Below are 21302 nucleotides of genomic sequence, written 5' to 3' on the forward strand. Positions count from 1 at the left end.
ATCTAGACTCTTTATTTAAAGACTTTCATTTTTTCCATCCTAGTAGAAAGCAATGTTAAATCACAGGTTTCTTACTTTAAACATTTTTTTTCTATTGGCTATGAAACTCAAAGAGCAGGCCCTAAGTTTTCAGTGTTTTTCATCGGCATTCTATGCATATGTCTGAAACTTCATCAAAAGGCTGGCCTGGTAATCAGTTTTTAAGGATTCTGTTCAGGCTGTATGAATTGAATCAATTTTTGTCACCTACAAACTAAGTAAATGGTGATCATATTTAGGCAAATCTGCTTTGATATTTTTTCTAAAGGTGTTTACTGACTTAAATTTAATTTGAGTGAAAATAAAGATAAATAAGATAGATACATAGACTGATAGTTAAATAAAGTGTCTGGAGCTGAGATGTTAACTATGTCTTTGAAAGTTTATAAGCACGGATACTTGTGTTTGTTTCTGGTTAAAACTTGGCATTCACAGTTGATGGTGAAGAAGCAAATGGCTCTTCCAAAGGGCTGTTTATATTGGTTAAGCTGCTTTTTCATGCAAAGTAGTGGGAAAACAGAAAGAAATGGTCTCTCTCGGGCTTCTCAGGATTTGTTGGAATCTAGTGTGTTAAAAATATGGCTTACAATTCCCTGCTGAAGTGAAGACTCAGGCAACACGTTTAAATTAGCAATCCTCTCAAGCACTTGCAGAATAACACTATCATCCACGTTATTCATGACTATGCCCCTTCCACTCAAGAACAAAAGCTCTACGGATAGTGTTGGACCCAAAAGCTGAAGCTATATCATGACAAGAGTGTTTTTTAATCATAAATGGATAAACCGACAATGTCATTTTTCTTCAGTGAAGCAAAAAGTTACAGTGGTGCATTTTTCTTAATTGCAATTTTGTTGGATTTTTTTTTAAGAAAACAAGGTGATTGACAAACCCTTGTTTCATGCAGATGCTCTGTGCTTCTGGAGGTTTTCTTCTGTATCTTTGCAAAAGTGCAGGATAATTTTCAAAATCTGAGAGAAGGTATTTCCTGATCACTGTTCAAAGTTCACTTTTCCCAGAACCAGTGTGCTTTTAGACATAATTAAAACTTAGTTACGTAGCTCACTGAAGTAGCAAGTTGGTCTAGTAAAATTTTTAGTATGCACATTTGAAGCCTCCACATTGATGATCCTCCTCTACCCACATCCTGGCAACCACAGGAAAAACACATTGGATGCAGACAAATCTCAAAACTTTGCTGTCATCATGACTTCTCTGTATAATACATAGAGAGCATCAAAAATGATGGAGTTGGCAAAGCTATTTACAGGCCCAGAAAGAGTCGGAGAGTTTAGATTTCTAAATATTTGAAATAAAAAATTCTTGTAAAGAAAATCTATAGATCAGCAGATAAATTAATCACTGTGTTAGGTGTATTCTGTATGTTTATAAAGATATATGAACAATATTTCATAGAGGTGTTGTAGAACAGAGTGGAAGGGTAGAGACTTAAGCAGGTTTTTATCTCATTTTGGATTTGGGATTGGGAAAAGCCACTTCAGACTACACAATGAAAGCCACAGTCCAATCATCAAATGACTCTAAAGTAATCAACTGATTTTTCCCCATATATCTCTCTTGTTTGCTGGGAAGCAAGTCTGCGGTGGTTATAGTGATATATAAGCACAAGGTAAGACTTATTTGTGAAAATCATGTCCAACAATTGGAATGCACAAAACTCTTACTGCCTGTTCTGCCAGAGTTGTTCTAACATTAGCCTCTAAATTTCATGAACAGATCATTAACACATTGATACAAATGGCTGCCTGCACATGGCAGAATGTTCTGAGGGATGGGCACTTGCATGTGCATGTTTGATTAACAGATGAAGACTCTTTCCTCAGAGCAACGATCGAGTTCTCCTTTTAGGGTGCTGGGTTTTGTTTCACTGTTATCCTTCTGTTGCTTTCCCTATGAAAAAGAGGTCCAGACTGAGCAGTACGGGAAGGGGGACAGGGCATGAGTGCTGAAAGGTGACAGGGGTTGAGTGCTCTTAATTTGGCATCTTTGGTGAACTTTTGAGATTCTTCAAATTTCAACACCGAATCAGTGGTCTTAAAAATGAGTGACCTTGCATATTTCTTCAGCTGTTTATTTTTTCTAGGATTGTGCACATCAACTTTAAAAATAAAGCTTAGTGTCCATATACAATGCTACATAGATAATTTGATCTCGTCTGGTATAAGTGATTGAGACTCGGAGCCCTCTAATGTTGTCCCAGTTTCTCCAGTTGGATGATGTCACCTCAATAAATGCAGGAAAATTCAGCCACAATCTTCAAGACAGCTTGATTTTCGTTTAAAGAGAAAACATGGCCTTCACTTCAATACTCCTACTAAATAATGACTGTACAGGGGAGAAAGTCGACTCATTATAATTAATTTAGGCACCAATAATATTCTCCTTATGTTCACTAGTAATTTTTTTCTTTCTTGGTATTCTATAGTAGCTAACATTACAAAAAACCAAAAATGCATGCAGTGTTGTATGCCACAATTATTTTCTAGGCTTGAGACCGAAATTCTTAAGTTGTTTTGACTGGGCAGCTAATAACAATTTAGATAATTCTGCTCAAATTCAGTGACATGAGATGCAAAGCCATGGCTGTATTCCAGCACATTCTTCTTGTCAGAACCATTTAAATCACCATCTTACACAAATACGTATTGAAACTCAACTTTAAGTGTTTTATTTTTATGTACATTTCTTTTTTCCAGAAATAAAATATCTAAATACAGACAGTGTAATGTGGTATATGTATAGCTTTCAACAATACTTGGGCTGAATAAATGCTTTGTACATTAAATTTGTCTTTTTAATGGAGTTCACAGCTACATTGAATAAATGGATTCCTCAGATCCTTTTTTTTCTTTTTAACCAATAACAAGCAGAGAGACAAGTACAATTTAATATTAATAAGCAGCTCAAATAACACTTGGTTAAACTATATACAATACAAACCATTCATACAAATGAAGACTAGGATATTGAATTTGTTACAATATGTGTAGTAAAGATAAGACAGACACTTCTAACTTACATGGTGTCTGCCAGGCATTTCCCTTCTTATATAATGATCAGAACTTGTGTTAAGCAGCCTTAGTTGCTCTCAACATTGCAAAGGTCCAGAGAGAGGCAAGAAAAGCTGTAATCCCAGTGTCTGCCCACATGTAAATTCCAAATGTTTGCTCATCTTTACTGAGAACGGGCTCCTCCCTCCAGAGAAAGAAAAGCCATCCTGTATCACCGTGAATGTGCCTACTGTATGCTGGGAAAAAGTTACTACACTTTGTTGTGTTTATAAAATAAAGAATACTGAGCTCTAAAGACACATTTTTTTTCCATTTAACAAGCATATAACTCCTACAGTAGTGTTCACCAGCACAGCTACTCCAAGCAGTAGGAATGCATGAGTGGGGATTATTGATTAGCATGGACTCAAGACCTTAAAAGAGATTTCCATAATAGCGTGTTAGACACATCCTCTGTCTAGTTAATTCTTTGTGTTTGATCATAGTTTATCCTGAACTAGCATGAGTCAGACAATGAAAGCCCTCTCAAAGGGAACCATGATAGATGCAAGCTGAAATGTGCAAGAGTGAGTGCTCATGTGCCTCTACATGTGATAGCATGTCTTCAGGTGAGACTTTGAGACCTATGGTGATTTACAACTATGCTGAGAGATGCAGCTGACTGGGCAGAAATGACATCAATTGTTTTCCACTAGTGTGTTTGCACCAGTCAACAGGAGCAGCAGTGTAGACACATTCCAGGCAACAGATGTGACCTTCTTCCTTGAGGTAACAGCCCTGTCCTATGACCTCTAATTCCTCAGGCTTCAGTCTCATTCCCTGTTCGTCCTCATCCTGAGGGGAAGTAAGGTGTGTCACTGTGGTAGTTGTAGTCGGGGCATACTTTCTGTACTAGTTTATAGTCCGTACTATAAAAGGAAATGTAAATGCAGATCACCTTGAAGGGCTTGGAGCAGAGCCAGGACACGTGACTTTGGGTCTGCTCCTGGTAACAGGTTTTTGAAGGGTCATAGTTGCAGAGTGTGTTCTTGGTAGCCTTGTCAACCTTTTCATATTCAATGCGACAGTTGAAAGACTTGGAATCTTTGGCATCAATCACGGTTTGTTGTGCCAAGTCGAATTCCACGATTTTTGTTGGGGGCACCAAGCTGACAGATACATTCCCTTGACCAGTGGAATTATGCCTGAAATAAACACTAAATGTCCCATTGCCGTGATCTACAATTTTCCCAGTTATCAACAGGTTTAGCTTCACTGTTTTGATGTTGGAATGAAAATCACCCCATCCAAACATCTTCTTAAACTTGCCGGTCTTAACAATGGGCCGTCTTTTGGCCCTGGGCCGAGGCTCTTGAAGGTCTGTGGAGTTCCTCAGCCAGTCCCAGAGGTCTTGCTCAGAATAAGGTTCTGGGGTGTCATAGCGCAGGTCCAAATCTGTGTCATTTTCTTTACCACGGAAAGTCTGTGAGAGGAGCCGACTGATAGACAAGTCTTTGCTACTTTCTGTCCATATGTGCTTTAGTGTGGATTTGCTGCTTCCCGACTTCAGAAGTTCCGATTTTCCACCATTTGTTAAATTGGCACACGTGACCTGAGAAAAGAATTTAAAAGATGGGTGTTTATTTACATCTCCACATCTAAGAATATGCAAAACACACATTCCAGCTCTTGCTGGGAGGCTTGGAATTAAATGATGACTTTTGTTGTTGTTACTGTTCTTAAAAGCACCTCCAGTATCCGGCCACTGTTTACTAAGTGATAAAATATCACTTCTATTTTTATTCAGCAGTGGTAAAGGGGAGGTGTGGGTGGATAAAAACCACCAAGCATGACCTGAAGATCCATATAAAACACTGACTAAAGGAAGAAAAGGCCTCCTAGCATGAGTAAGCCAAGTTGAATTCAAATATAAACTAAAGTAAATAATGGGTTTATCACTAAACCCACTTTTGAAATAAACTTTTATAATTATTATGTTCTTTTTCTGGCTCAGAATCACCATAAGTGCTAAAGCTATATGACTTGCATTAATATGTCAGCTGGTACCCTATTTACTTTGATTGCTTATGTCAATACTATTTTAGAAATAAAAGTAGTTTTACAAAGAGAACGTGGCGTGTTTTCACTTGTTAACACATCACACACACACACACACAAAATGTCCTTATCACCAACCACAACACACAGAATATTTTTTTTAAACTTTCAATGATTAAAATGTAGTTTAAGAAGAGTTATAGTCTTTGCCCTGGAGGAGATGGGAATGGGGGGTGGGCTGGGGTTAAGGGGGGCGGGAGGGGAGAGAACAAGGGAATCCGTGGCTGATATGTAAAATTAAATTATATTATAAAATAAAAGAAAAGAGTTATAACATCCAGCATTCACTAGCATGTAGGCATTTGACCATCTGCAAAAACAACACAAAGTCAGGTCTCTTCAAGTGAGGTTGTAAGAGTCACACTTGGATGATATTCTCCAAGATCCCATCTTGCCTCTTTGAAACAATTGGTTCCTCAGTGATTCCAGGGGTTCAAAGGAAACAGTACCTGAAGGGCCTCAAAGCAGAAATCACTCATTCTGACATGGAGCATGCAGGATACACAACCTGTAAGCATAACCCCAGAACCCATTGGAACTAACAGCCAAGACATACCATGGACCACATGGACTGACTCATTTCAGCTGAGGTTGCTGAAGGAATTCCCCCACATGTCCATTGAAAAGCTAAGTTTCCCAATAAAGCTCTTTGGCCAGGTTCCTGATAAACCAATCCTAAGGACCCCAAGTCCTTTTTCAAATATGAACCTGATTACTACATTCAGTCTTTTTGGACTCTCTAACCATTATATAAAAGTTCTCCAAGTAAAAGATAATTGTCAAAGAGCTCTCTTAAATGAGGCTCATTAGGAATTACTGCCATGTTCTAGACCATGTCTACCTGTACTTGTAGACTTAAGGTCTCTTTAGTTATGACATAGATGTCTACTGAGAATATCCTTCTATCAGATGCATATGATGGGACGAGTCCACACCCATTTCTGGAGTGCATTAGCTTAGGGGCCAGACTTACTAGTATTTGTTCCCAGCTCTGTCACTTCTTTGAGACAGCATGATTGATGTGGGACCATTCTCACAAATAACAGAATTTGCTTTATTTAAAAAACTGCTGGTTTTAAGAAATACTGTACTGATTTTCCTGTAAACATGTTGCATCTAAAATAAAATGTGGTTTTTCTAATGGGTTTATATCCCATAACTTCATCCTACAAAACCAAAGTTAAAACACTGGAGAGGTTAAAACAACTTTAAAAAGAAAAAAAAAATGTCTTAAGCTTAGAGTCCATATTCTGTTGCATCTGCTCACCATTTCCAAGGCAATAGCTATGCCTACCTAGATATGCTTAAAGGATCAAAGTAAGATTTTCGTAGGGGACAGGAAACTGCAGAGAACCATATTCTAGACACAGGATTTGTCATAGAAGGAATAGGCAAGTAACAGTGTGTTCATGGTCACACCTAACCACAGCAAAGGCCAGGCTGGTGTTCACTGTTATTCTTCAGATTTTTGACTTATCACGTATGAAAACAAAGCAAGACCCTCATGTATTCAGAGATGGTTCAGATAGACTGCTTCCATCGCAGAGGGAATACTAAGGATTGTGAGAAGGGTGTCTTTGCTACCAACTTCATTTTAATATTCTTTCTCCTTTCAGTTTTGTGCCCTTGCATTGCTTTTTTATTCCCTCTCCATCCAAACTGTTCCCTGTCTATAGTTGAATGAATATTTTTCCCTGTCTATAGTATGAATATTTTTTTTAATTAACAAGAACAAAAAAAAAGATTTAATGTTTCCAAATTAAAGAAACTAAGCCTAGGAAAAAAATAAGACTGGTTCATTTTCAAGAAGCATACAGCAAAAATTTTAAGGCAAGCAATGCTTTTAACATAGACTAAATATTATGACCTAAAGAAATGAAATTGAAGGGGAAGGTTCTTTGAGAGAGGAGAATTAGACATAGGAATGTATATAGAATAAGTATGAAATTAATTTCCCAACTATTCCTTTTGCCTAATTATAATGTCATTCTCTTATAGGCCAATTTTTAGTATCTCATATAAAGTGAAAACCATGGAAGTTTCAGAGTTAATATTACCCCAGACAATTATAAAATAGTAGAAGCAACTAGAGATATATTAATACGTCCCTAAATGAAATGCATTTCAAAGTATACTATTTTAGGTTGAAGATATCTATTCAGTGATAAAGCACATGCCACCATGTGCAGGACCCTGGATTCAGTAGCCAGCAGTGATGGCAGAAAAGGAGAAAATAAAGGTAGAAAAAAACATTTTGCTATGGTATGACACAGGGTAGCGAATATAAGCTATAATATATCTAAAAACTTACTAACACTAATTGGCAAGTCTAGTACTGATCCTTTGACTTTAGAATACCTTTCTTATGAGTATTTGCTTTTTCAATAAAATCTATTTTGTGGTTAAATATCCAGTGTACACTTGCCTAACTATACAAGCATCATCTTCCTACAATCCTCATATTGATTTTTTAGGAGAAAAGACATAAGTGCATGTGCTTTCCTTTGATTCTTAGAGTTAGATGTGTTCCCATTGTTCAGCTAGTGAAAATAAATTCAGGCATACCGAGAGTGGCTTTTATGGTACTTTATCTCAGAATCAACAAGAATCGTAATGTGATACTTCTGTCATGCACTTGTTAAAAGTAGTGAAACTGTCCCGAGATGGAAAGAGAAAAAAACACTTACAGAGCAATTTATCAGCAGTAGATAATGAGTACAAGGGGAAAATTGTAGAATTGCAGAATATAATTTTAAGAAGGAAGAATCACTACATCCAGAAAGTGCTATCACTCTAATGGATGGACAAACCTCTGATTTTCAGTCAGAATGTCCATTGTTTAGCTCTAACTTATATTCTCCACAGCCATAGTGATTATGAATTTGGACTTTGGAGTAGACTACCTGAACTCAGACTAGGCTTTCATCCTCGATAACTGTGTTATGTACAAAACTTACTTATTATGTAGAAGCTTATGTTTTTCCCCTCTAGAGACTAGGAGATACTAGCCATATCTCTCACAGGGATGGTGGGATTGCATGGGACACTTCATTTAAAGTGACAAAGAAAGTCTCCGGAATGCAGTGAGTGTTCAACATCAGTGTCACTACCTGTAATCATCACACTTTCACCTCTAAACTCTACCTTATGAAGATGAATGACTTATGGATAACTTGGGATGGTATTTGCAAGTAACCAAACTTTTAAAGAAAATCTGTCTTTAGAAGAACTGTAAATATAAACAATTAAAAAAATTATCATACTAAGAGTGAGAGGGGCTTGGGGAAGACATGTGCCAAAAGTTTCATGTAAGAAAGAATAAAATTAATTCTAGAAACCTGCTGTGCAGCCTCGCACCTCTAGCCAGAGAAACAGTATTAAGCACTCACACATCTGTTAAAAAGGCAGCCGTGGTGATAAACATGATCAACAAAATAAAATATTCTAAAATATATCTTAACAAACTTTGGAGCATCTATTGGATGCTAATAAAAATTTGTGCTGGAATGGCTTTTTAAAAGAAAAAAAAAAGCCTATTTTTTTTCAAATGCTACTGTGACAAGCTAAGAAACATGGAAAATTACATGTGCAGTAAAACTCCAAGTAACAAAGAATAAGTGTAAGTGTAGCTATGAAACAACTCAAATGCTTTTGCCCCAGGCAGTGGGCTGCAAAGCCTTGAGCAGTACTGACAACCAAGAAAATCCTGAATGTAGCTTCCAAATCAAAGCATCTTCCAGTTACAATTATCAGAATGCCTTTTTATGTTACACACTCTCAATCTTTCTCCCTATTAATTGAAGAGAATAGAACAATATCTACAGGAGAAAATCAACAATAAAATGCCAAAAAAAGAGTCTCATCCATAGGTCTCTTGACCTATTCAGTACCACAAACCTTGATTACTTTCGTTTTATGAATTCAGTAACTATGGAATGAGACTCTGTTAATAGGAAGAGGAATAGAGAAAATCAGAGATAAATGGTGCATGCATGGTTCTTGATCTCCAGGTGGTTCACAGTCTAATCTGGGGTCAGTTAAATGAATCACACTGATATGCTACCTGTAGCACATGTAATATTCTTAAAGTCACGAAGTTTAAAAGCAGCGAAGGTATAACAGAAGAGTTTATCCTAATCTGGAAGATAAAATCATCTTGATTTTACCTAGTAGAGGATGAGTCAGAGAAATTCTTCCAGACATGTGGAACATAATGGAGGGAAAATTTGAAGTCCAGAAGGGATGTATCAAAGGTAGACATGGAAAAGAGTTCCCTATCATGTCTGTGTAATTTTGTTTCTTTTGACAAGTATCTCTTCTCTCTTTCTATTCCCCACTTCCCCAGAAACTACCATTTACTCTCTTCCTGAGTTTAAATTTTTATGTTCCACACATAGTGAAATCAAGTCAAGTAAGACCCTCATCAAAACCAGAGATGAATATATGGAGCACTACATGTATTAGATAATTTGATTTGGTCATTGCACAATGTGTGTGTGTGTGTGTGTGTGTGTGTGTGTGTGTGTGTGTGTTTGTATGTGTGTGTGTGTCTGTGTGTGTGAAAAAGACATGAGACATGAATTTAACAGATATTTCATAGATAGGAGTGAATAAATTTTATTGATTTTTATTATTAGTAGTATTTTGAAGCACAGCCTCACTACATAGCTTAGACTGCTCCTAAACTCATGACTAGGATGCTGCCTCTACCTCTGGAGTATTGAAATTGCTGTGTGCCACCAAGTCAGGCTCAACTTGATTATTGACTAAAGGAAAACATGAAAAGATTGAAAATTAATGAATTTTCTTTTGACTGTAAGAGTTACAAAGTAACAAGAGTCTAGGATACAAAATTAAATATCATAGGAGCATTGTGGGCTGGAGGATCTGCAGATAATCCTTGCCATCCAACTGGAATATGGAGACATGGGTCTGAAGGTGTGACAACTTACTTGCCTACTTAGTTACAAAACAAACCATTCTGGAATTTTTTTCTGGAAATAATATTTTCACTATAATATTACAAAGAACACCTAAAATGTTTTCTCATTGATTATACTATTCTGAATGATAAATGGCTAAACCATATTTCAAGGTTCTCTTGTCCAATGATCCAATGTCCAGAAAGTATGTTTGCCTGTGTGCCTCCCATTTAATTGTTTTTAAAACATGACTATGTGTGTACATTTTAAAAACTATGTTTCTTGCAGAACATAAACATTAAGCATAAAGACAGAGAGTGGTCTGGAAATCAAACATTTATATCTGAGGCAGGAACTTTAAGTGAGACAATGAAGCGGGAAAAATGACCACTGCAGGTGAGGTATGGACAACTGATACCAGCTCTGCCTTGGCTGGTCCATCTTTATGTGTCTTCAGACCATGTTTTCACTATCTTCTCATTATTGACTGTACACAATACCAAACTGCTATTGTAGAAAGTGTTATGGAAAACAAACTTTTTTTATGAAATAAACCATCTCTCAACTTCCCTCCCACCTAAACTATGTTTCTGGCTTTCTGAAAAAGAGGTGCCTACAAATATTCATTTTCTATTTTTACAAAAAAATGTAATGAGATACCTTTTAATTTCCAACAACCTGATCACTATACTGTTGATCTACTACTATTGAGTATAAATATAAATAATCTAAGTCTACCTTGAAATTTTAGTATTTACTGAATCAAGTGCATGAATACTTAAAGCCAAACAAAAATTTGAGACATCTTGATACTTAAACAATATTGCTCATCAGTGAGTAACTAATCAACAAAATGACCTGCTTCATGATTACAACTTTATTACAGCAGTTGTATGATTAATGTGTTGCATATCTGCTCTAAAATATAAAGTAATTCTAGTTCAGAGAACACTTTATCCCTGGCATTATAATCAGCATCTTACACATAGCATTGCATTGTGTTTAAGCCATATGCAGACATACAGAGAAACTTGAACTTACTAATGAAGTTTTGAAGTTCATAGGGTAAAACAACTACTTGGTAGTTGTCCCATAATGTAAAAACCTTTATTTTAAAAGTCCTGACATCCTATTACCTTCTCTCACATGAGAGCTTAGCTTTTCTGAGTGTATAGGCTGTGTGAGTTTTACAGAAAAGGTTTGTGTAAGACAAACAACATTTTACCCATGCCTAAAAAAATGTTTTCATTGGTCACTGACTTGCATTTGGTATAGATATTCATTCTTGCCTTAAGTTGTTCATTTAGTTTCATTATATCTGTTCATTAATTTGAGGGGTTTACCTCAGTCATTCTTGAATCTCACAAGGTAGATTACATGAGAATGACTTTTGTTAACCATTTCTTCGAACAAGTTTATAGGAAAAAAGATGTATATTCTTACACATTAATATGAAACTCATTTCACAAAGTTCTCACAAGAACTATTACATGTTTGCAGAACATACTTTGTACATTGCATTCACGTTCTATGGAAGTGAGAATGCTTGGGACACAAGAACCATACATTAAATTCCTTGCATGGTTTATGGTCTTACATGCATTGTTTCAATAATAAAAGATCATTCATTTTTCAGTCATACAACAAAGTTATGGGGGACATGTAGCCCTCAAAGACTTTCTTTTGTTGTAACTTCAGGTGCACCACTGGCAATATCGAGCACATCAGCATCCTGCATGATGAACTAGTGAAAATTTATTAGTACCATAATACATTAAAATATTTGACTCACTTCCTCTGAGTCAAAACTGTAATGCAGCATCACCTCATACCTGGTAAGGTAATTCACATGAAAATGTTGAAGAAAAAGAACTATTGGTCAGATTGTGAATTGAAATGGCCATTATGGAAAATAAAGATATTTTTAAGACAATAAATAGAGCTACCATGTAATCCAGCAACCCCATTTGTAGGTATATATTTGGAAGAAGTAAAATGAGTATTTCAAGGAGATATCTTAATTCTCATATTCATCCCATCACTGATTAGTGAACAATAACACCTATCTGGATATTTGTTAATGAATGGGTAGATAATGAAGATCTACATACACACAGGCACACACAATGGATTACTATTCAGCTTTAAGAGAGAAAGAGGCCATGCCATTTGAACTAACAAGGATATGCACAGAAGACATCACATAAAGTAAAATAATGCAATTATTGAAATACAATATAATATATGAAACATGAAATACAATATAACCTCACATGTAAGTTCACCATACAGAGGGCAAACTCCAAAAAAAGAGTTGAATGGTAGTTACCAGAGGTTAGGATAGGAAAATGAGAGGTCATTGCTCAACAGGTACAGACTATAAGTTACAAGTTCTGGAGTTATAATGTACAGCATGATGACTAATATCAATAAAATACAAATTTTAAATAGACAAAGAGACTAGTGTTCAGTGTTCTCACCAGAACAAGTTAACTATGTAAGGTCATGGCTCCATGAAATTGACCGCAGCAATCTCCTTATAATATAAATATACAACCTAAAATCACACTTAATACTTTAGAGACAATTTTTGTCAGTAATCCCAAACAAAATGAAAAATAAATACCTTTTAAAACTAAAAGTAAAACAAATGAAAGTTTGAGGAAGAGCAAACCAGAAGTTACCTAATTTCTTCCTGTCTGAAGCAGGCTGTAGCAGCAGCCATGTTCCACTAGTAGTGGAAATGCAGGGATGGGGATCTGGGCCTCTTCCTTTAACCCAGTAAGTGTGGGGAGTCTGTGTGGCAAAGGAACCAAGGGCGTGGATATAATGATCTGTCTCCATTAGGAACATGATTGGGCTGTAGAAGCCTAAGACATTAGGAAAGCACACTCCCTGGGTTTGTCTGTGTGGACCCTTCTAAACTGGTGTGTGAGAGAGCAACTGACCAACTGATGGAGAGGGGCAGAAGACCTATGCAAATGTAAGTAGTGCCTCCCAAAAGACTGGGGGACCAGATGGAACAAAAGCTGAAGAAGAGACAAGCCTGCCAGCAAAGGCTTCCTTTCTTCTCTTTCTGGAGGATGCATTAAGCAGCCTTAGTCTTAATCCTGATTTTAGGATAGACTTTCTCCCCAGAGAATCAATAGGTAGGCCAGCTGGGAACTGGAAATACTGAAACTGAGCAAAAAAAAAAATCCTTTAAGTTCATTTTTTTTCTCACACTTTTGTCATGGAGACAGGAAACTGACTAATATAATGTTCTTCAAATTAAATATCATAGTTTAAATATGAATTCTGATATTTCATTATTAATGTTATTTTAGGGTGTCTTTTATTAAAATGCAAAGGATATTTCTAGGATCCATTGAATTTTTGTGATGAACAAAAGTTTTATGTGGCATATTTCATATATGTTTAGATGTATATGTGTCTTGTTATACAAACTGTTAAAACTTGGATAATTCTGAATAAAATTAAAAACATACTTCCTCTATAATAAGCACAAATACAGGATATGCATAGGAAATGCATAAGTACAAGGCCTTACACAGCCTTACCAGAGCATGTGAGAGCAACTTTTCCATAGGATTGTAAGAGCCAGGAGAAAACTGAGAACAAGGCTTTCAGACCACACACTGCGGTATTAGTCCTGTCCTCCAGACAAAGACACTGTGTCTGCTCAGAGGGTCTAAACAAACTGAAATGGATATCTGCAGAGTGTGAACAATTCTCAGAACAGAGCAACGTGATAAAGAGAGATCTTGCTGACAATGTCACAGTGCAAGAGAGACAAAAGCAGATCATAATTTATCTTTAACAGCACCATTAAGACCGTCTTGCCCACCAGTACATTCTATGTCATTCTCAAGCTAGAGAACTCTGTTCACCCTGATGAGTTTGAAAAGTCCTGAGTGAGTAAGCATGTAAATCCATCATACTCACCCTGCAGAGGGTAGCTCACTTTTTGAACACAGCACACCAACTGTCCCATTTGCTTCTGCACTAAGCATTAACTCTAACTCATGTGTAATTGAATGCCTCTAGAGTTCTTCAGATAACTCTCCATGTTAAGCTTTTTCCTTGATTCCATTTTATACATAATCATATAAGAATTATCTTTAAAGTTTTCTGAGTGGTTTAACATTTGAAAAGTGCATGTTTAATGGAGAGCTGTGAATGACTGCTGAGAAGTTGGCTTCTCATCCTTTGAAAATGTTTTCTTTACCACCGCACTTACTGTATAAATAGATACACAAACATACAAGTTTTGACATGAAGTCATTAATATTGATGAGAAATTAATAGTTATTAGTCTAAATAGCTCTGCTTATCTATTCTCTGAAAATATAATTACTGATTATTTCAGGTTTACCTTGCAAAAGTTCTGTTCTTGTTAATAAATGTATGAAACTCCACAGTGACAAAACAACTCAGAAAGATGTGGTTAATGTTTTCTATGACTTCTTTGTGAAATATATACAGAGTATCTCATGTGAGGGGCTGTGGGTATGTGGTTATAATAATGAGCAGATCACTTGAAGTAACATAGTAGAGGTCTATTTCTTCATTAATCCAAAGTCACCACACGTCATTTTTCATTAGTCATAAGATGGTTAGAATGTGTTAGTAAATCTGGGTTTCCCTCGGTGGAGGAGCAATGTATGCTATGTATGGATGACTTCTTTCTATTGGAATCGGAGGTTAGAAGGATTGTGAGTATATGGTAGGGCCTGTTGTGTAGAAACAAATGGATAAGTTCACAGCTGCATGAAGTAAAATACTGTGCAGGTATGTCTACCATGGACCACGGCAGAAATTACTAGTTCACACTCTACTAGCATGTGCACATGTTATGGCATTCAAAACTTCATGGACGGGAGACCTACTCTCCAACATATCCAGAGATGGTTGAACCTTAGAGAGGTAGGCCTAGAAAGTGGTAATTATGTCATGGAGATTCCACACCCAGAAGTTCTTGATGTATTATTAGAAAATTAAGCAAGTTCTCATAGACTGGTTTAGTTAGCAGAGAGCAAGCCGTTATGAAATGAGACCATGCCACATGTTTAGCATCTTCAATTCAGCTCCCTACCCTCTTCTCATACATGCATTTCTGCTATGTAACTCTGTCTACCATGTTGTGACCCAGAATGAAACCCTCTTAGGACGACTTTTTAAGCCCAAGTAAATCTCTTTCCCTTTTACTGCATACAACCTCAGATATTTTGTTATAGCAACACAAAACAGAACAAGACAGGTTTCAATGCCTTTTCAACAATGTGTACATGTATATGCCCAGATGTATATTAGAACATATTTCCATAAAAACATACTTTATGTTAGTCATATTTCACTGTTATGGCTACTTGATGGTACTATTTAACAGAAAATGAGTTGTAATAAAATGAGGTAATGCCATGAATTTGACCTTGTCATGATGGTACGTGAATATATATTGAGTAAAAATAATCACACAATTCATCAAATAGGGCCTGGAATCCTGGAGCAAATAGTGACATTGACACTGTATACATAATATGCCTTTGTAATATCCTCTGGTATCCAGAGGTTGATCAAAAAACCTTTCCTTAGATATAGAAAAAAATCCTATAAACAAATTGAGAGATGCCAGCTGCAACGGAACGCCAGCTCTATGGTGTTTAAGTCTTAGATTATCTGAAATAAGTCATTCATGTCTCTTTCTTGTCACACTATAGTGCACATATACTGCTCCGAGTACTCTTGGTGCACAGTGAATATATCAGCCAGTCCAGAAATATGAAATGGGGCAAATGTCCTATGAGTGCATACCACCCGAATTCTGTGAACATCTTAGGGACTAGGAGTCTCCAAACCTCTGAAGCACACAAAGCCAAGAGGGCTCTGGTTGCACTGTCCAAGAAAAATAAAGCATAGTAGAAAGATGGTGCCCCTCATCTCCTCTATTTAGCAAGGGTTTAGAAACTGTGGTTTGAGTTGTCAAAACTTTGGCTATTACATAAATGAGCATCTTTGTATCATGCTTCATTAGAGAAAGATTTACAAAGCATATCTAACCAACAGGACCAGGACCAAAGTTAACTATTAAGCATACCTGTGGGAAGACACGTATGTGGGAACATTCACACTTCTATGGCAATACATGTAACACACACATGCATATACATACATACATGAACTCACACATTTTATCTTGGATAAGTAGGAACAACCTATTTCTCTGGAAAACTCTGAACTATGTTTTCTAAGAAAGATTCTTAGCAATGTTCATAGCACCTATAACTACAGCCTGGCCTCTGAAAATAGCTTCAGAAACATAAATACATATAAATCTGGCATTACTGTTTTCCAGTAGTCTGAGTTAGACTCAACCTGCACAACTCCTTTTCCAGTTTCCATGTTGCTGAAAGCATGACATATGAAGTCACATATTTAAGAGTCAGGTGCTAAGGGGGATGATATTTATGCAGAGATATCCTAAAGAAACAAAAAGATAGCCTCTAGATTTAGGTATGTTACTTTAAAAAAAAGCTAATTAGAAAGAAAATTAACTGATACACTTGCAGGGGAAAAAAGATTAGTACTTTATTTAAAAAGAAACTGAATTTCACTAAGTCAAAGTACATCTCAATGATATATTAAAAGATGAAACAGGTCATCAATAGAATGGCAGGAACAGAACCCACAAACAGTAAGAATACTACTGTAGGAAAGGCTGAAGTAAAGAGACCAGTTAGATACTAATTTGTTGTCAGAGCTCAACAGATCTCTAGCTCTATCTTTAATGTACTCTAAAATACGAGAAATAAAAGAAGGACAGATGTTAGGACTTGTATGACACCCACTTAACTTCCTCATGCTGACAAGTCTTTACTACTGGCAATGGTAGAGAGAAAGCCCGAACTGACCTACTCTGGATGGCCAAACACCCTAACTGTAGTGCTAGAAATCTCATCCAATGACTGATGGAAGCGGATTCAGAGATCCACGGCCAGGCCCCAGGTGGAGCTCCAGGAGTCCAATTGGCGAGAAAGAGGAGGGATTGTATAAGCAAGAATTGTTGAGACCAAGATTGGAAAAAGCACAGGGACAAATAGCTAAACTAATGCAAACACATGAACTATGAACCAATAGCTGAAGAGCCCCCAACTGGACCAGGCCCTCTGGATAAGTGAGACTGTTGATTAGCTTGGACTGTTTGGGAGGCCCCCAGGCAGTAGGACTGGGACCTGTCCTTGGTGCATGAGCTGGCTGTTTGGAATGTGAGGCTTATGCAGGGACACTTTGCTCAGCCTGGAAGGAGGGAACTGGACCTGCCTGGACTGAATCTACTATGTTGAACTGAATCCCCAGGGAAGTCTTTGCCCTGGAGGAGATGGGAATGGGGGGTGGACTAGGGGAAGGCAGGGGGTGGGGAGAGGAGAGGGGAATCCGTGGCTGATATGTAAAATTAAATTAAATTATAAAATAAAAAAAAAATTTAAAGAGTTGGATAATGGTCCACTAGAGGGAGCAGCTGGGACACGTGACAGCTGTCTCTGTCCGTGGTGCTGGAAATCAAACAATTGAGTCACTGAGGGTCAAAGGGTTCAGAGAACAAAGATGCACCAGAAAATTTCCTGCTGATTCCTGGTTGATACTGCCTCAGAAAGCTAAGTATTCTGTAAGCTGCAGAGAACAGTAAGGAAGTGTGTTGCTGAAAGAATTATTAAAAGCCATGGTCACCAGAAGAAGCACTTATGAGTTTGTATAGCTTCTAAAACATTGCTTAAGGACAAAATATTTATGTTTGTTTATGTGTTGGAAATCTCTTCAGGTCAATGCAGTATATATCAACATCATCCTCATTTTAATCTCATGATTCTGGTCATATCAGTCATTTTCATATGCCCTCTTTCTTCCAGCCATAAGGCCATTGCACAGGTTTCTTTCCCTTACTAGAATCCATCTACCCATTCCTTTTTACTAAGATAACTTTACACTATTTAGATCAATTTAGGCCTTCTAATGAACCCATCAGTCCTCTTAGAACATTTTGTACTATTCCTTTGTAAATATAATATATATGAGGGGGAGGATATATATATATATATCCATGTATATATGTATATATTCCATACATTGTTATCTTCATGTCATAGCCATATAATATATTGCTATTGCTTTTTCTTTTATACTTTATTCAATCCACATACTAAGCAGATGCTCTACAGATATCCACTGGATGAATAAATTCATGTTTAAAAAGAATGCCTATTCACATACAACCACACCACTTGGCAGATGATCTTTTCCCACAAGCAAATAAGTTCACTTTCTGAAACAGATAAATACATTTATGATTCAGTTCTTCATGTGGGTTTTATCCAATTCTACATGCATGCAGAGTGATGCAAGAGAAAGAGTAGTCACAATAACCAGTCTAGAACATCACATTAAAAAAATGTGTGAGTATATTTTAAATCATTTCTTTTAGTTTTTGAAATTATAATATAATTAAAATATTTCTTCCTTCCATACCTCCTCACAAACCCTTCTATATACCTCTTATCTCTTTCAGTTTCCTGGCTTCTTTTTTCATTAGTTGTGTACACACACACACACACACACACACACACACACACACACTCCTAAATACATAAGCATATTATACTTTATGTAGAGAGATGAGTGAAAGGAAGCAAAAAAGACTAAATCTACATGAATCAGCACTGTAACAAATGCAGGAAAGGCGGAATGAAACAATCTGTTGGCAAGACGGAAGTTGGCACTGTGCTTTGGGATTTTCTCTTTGAATTTCTAGAAATTTGATCCAAAAACGGTAATGAAGGAAATGCAAGCAGGAGTTGAAAAGAACAGAGTCATTCAACATGAGTCTGTCAAACTTCCTGGAGGTATTTTCTTCCCAGTATTTCAAATGGACATTTCTATTAGCAAATAATAATTTTCTTGAAGCAGGCAGTTGGGCATATGTTAGTTTATTTCCTTGCACAAATGCTCATTTGCTTGGGAAATGCAATCAGACTTTGAAATGTGAAGGAAAAGAATCAATTTATGAGTATGTTTCCAAATGCTTCAAATGGTGCTATAAAGTGCCCATTAACAGCATGGATTAAAATAATATTAAAATGTGAGTTCTGAAGGTTTTTTTTTTAACTTTATTCTGTAAGGGTGACAAATGGTAAATAAAGGAAGTTTGGCTGTGGCATTTTTTTTGCTTTGTGGCTACATAGTGAAAAATCCATGACTGTTAGAATAACAAAACATTTGAAGCTTGAAGGGACTTTTGAAAGTATTTTATAACTTGAAAAGCTGAGTATTGTAGTTTTGCACTTGTATGAGATACCACAGTGATTTAAAACAGAGTCAAAATGTGGTAAAGGTTTCTTAGCCTTCAGCCCATTATTCATGATGCAGAGGTTCCCTTGTTGAAAGCTGGGGTTTATATTCTCCTTTGGGGTTTAAATCAGTACGTCACATCAAAAGAAGAAACTGGCTCCTGTTTCTCAGAGTTTCAAGGAGTCTCTTGATTTTGTAGAAGGAGAGAATGCTGGAAATTTAGCAACTTTTGTCCATTCTGAAACAATAAGACATTAGCTTAGAAATTTGCAACATCAGCTAAGGACCCCTGGGTTTGACTATGAAAAGTACCTGGGCCTTCCCAGAACTAGGTCTAAACTCTAATTTGTGGCTCTTGACCACTATGATGGAGGAAAATCAAATAGGCCCATCATCACAAGTCTTCAATTAGACCAAAGATAAGATGGGGAATTATTCTTCAAGCTGTAAGTGGAAGACTGTTTTATATCTGTTACCAAAACACTATATCCATTTTCAGAAGATTTATTTTAGAAAAGAGAAAGTCAAAACAAAAGATATGCTGTATCCTACTCTCTACTACCCCAGAAAAACATAAATGTAAACAATCCACTATGTTTTTCAAAAAGCATTTCCATGAAGTTGTTTTTATTTCAAATCCATCTGTAACTCAATTCACTGCAGACAACCTGTACAAGTACTTTTTACCTCCTTGTGGATCAAAGTCTTGGTTTTTAATTATGTATATGCATATTTTGCGTGTGTGTATGTCTGTGTATTATGTGCGTGTCATATTGAGAAGGCCAGAGGAGAGCATCAGACCCCCAAGGACTGGAGTTATTGTGAGTAAATATGTGGGTACTTGGAATCAAACCACAGTCCTGAAGAACAACAAATGTTCTCACCCACTGAGCCATCTCTCTAGTCAAAGAAGTTCCACAGACCCTCCCAAGCATCACAGGCTATTAATATCTAGTGCTGTTATTTACCCTCCATATACATATAGTAAGACTCTATTGATGAAGATGTTATGTGCCTAGGTCACTGAAGATAGAGGAATTGAGCTAGTGTTCAACTAGAAGTATTATCCTTCCTGACCAGCATACATGGTAGTGGAATGTACCATCCACTCTATCAGAGAAGAGTAATCATCAGTTTCACACAGCTATGGATCCTGCAACCTATATTATCAACATGCTGCAAAATGCACCCACAGTGCAATGTTCCTGTTAAACGGATAGAGGGGAAAAAACAACAATAACCCTAATGACATATTGCTATTTTCAAATCAGTTCTCCCGGATGAAAGTCCTAATAAAGAAAGAATACTTCAGATCTTCCTTTATTCCATAAGCCTCAAAGGTCACTGATTCTCATCAGGGAGAATTATAGGAAATCCAAGGTTTCACGCGCTGAGATTGATTATGAAGATCCTGTGGGAACCAGCAGTAAGGCTGACAAAATATGTTCAGTGTTAAGTAACATATCTCAAATGTAGCACTACTCTGTTTTTAGTCAAAATATTTATGTCATTGTCTCATATAAAGTTAAAGGAAAGGATAAAATGTTTGTGTTTTTCCTTATCTTGGGAATTTATTTTATTTGAGTGGACAAGAAATGCACTTATAAATGAAGCCATCTTTCTCTAAGTAACTTTTATTCTTTAAACAGATTGAAAGAGTAATTCAATTTTATTTGAATCTGCATAGAAATAGTATTTGTATTTAAATGCTTGTAATACTTTATTTTTATATAATTTCTAAGCTACATGTAATTTCCACGTTTCTTATAGGAATTAACCAATTAAATTTACTTATTCACATATTACTTTATTGGTCTTCTATTATCTTACATGTATGCAGATATTCATGCATGTGTATTGCTGAGCCTTT

At 36.5% G+C, this 21302-nt stretch overlaps 1 protein-coding gene across 1 annotated transcript in view; it reads right to left on the minus strand.

Moving 5' to 3' along the window:
* Positions 1-301: 301 nt before the first annotated feature.
* Positions 302-21302, minus strand: part of Nxph1 (neurexophilin 1) — a 299862-nt gene continuing 278861 nt past the window's right edge. The window contains exon 3 of the mRNA XM_006986900.4: positions 302-4662. Coding sequence (XP_006986962.1) covers positions 3901-4662 — 762 coding nt within the window. The 3' untranslated portion in view covers positions 302-3900. The remainder of the gene's footprint in view (positions 4663-21302) is intronic.

The sequence above is a fragment of the Peromyscus maniculatus genome, chromosome 3, assembly GCF_049852395.1.
Source record: "Peromyscus maniculatus bairdii isolate BWxNUB_F1_BW_parent chromosome 3, HU_Pman_BW_mat_3.1, whole genome shotgun sequence".
NCBI lineage: Eukaryota > Metazoa > Chordata > Mammalia > Rodentia > Cricetidae > Peromyscus > Peromyscus maniculatus.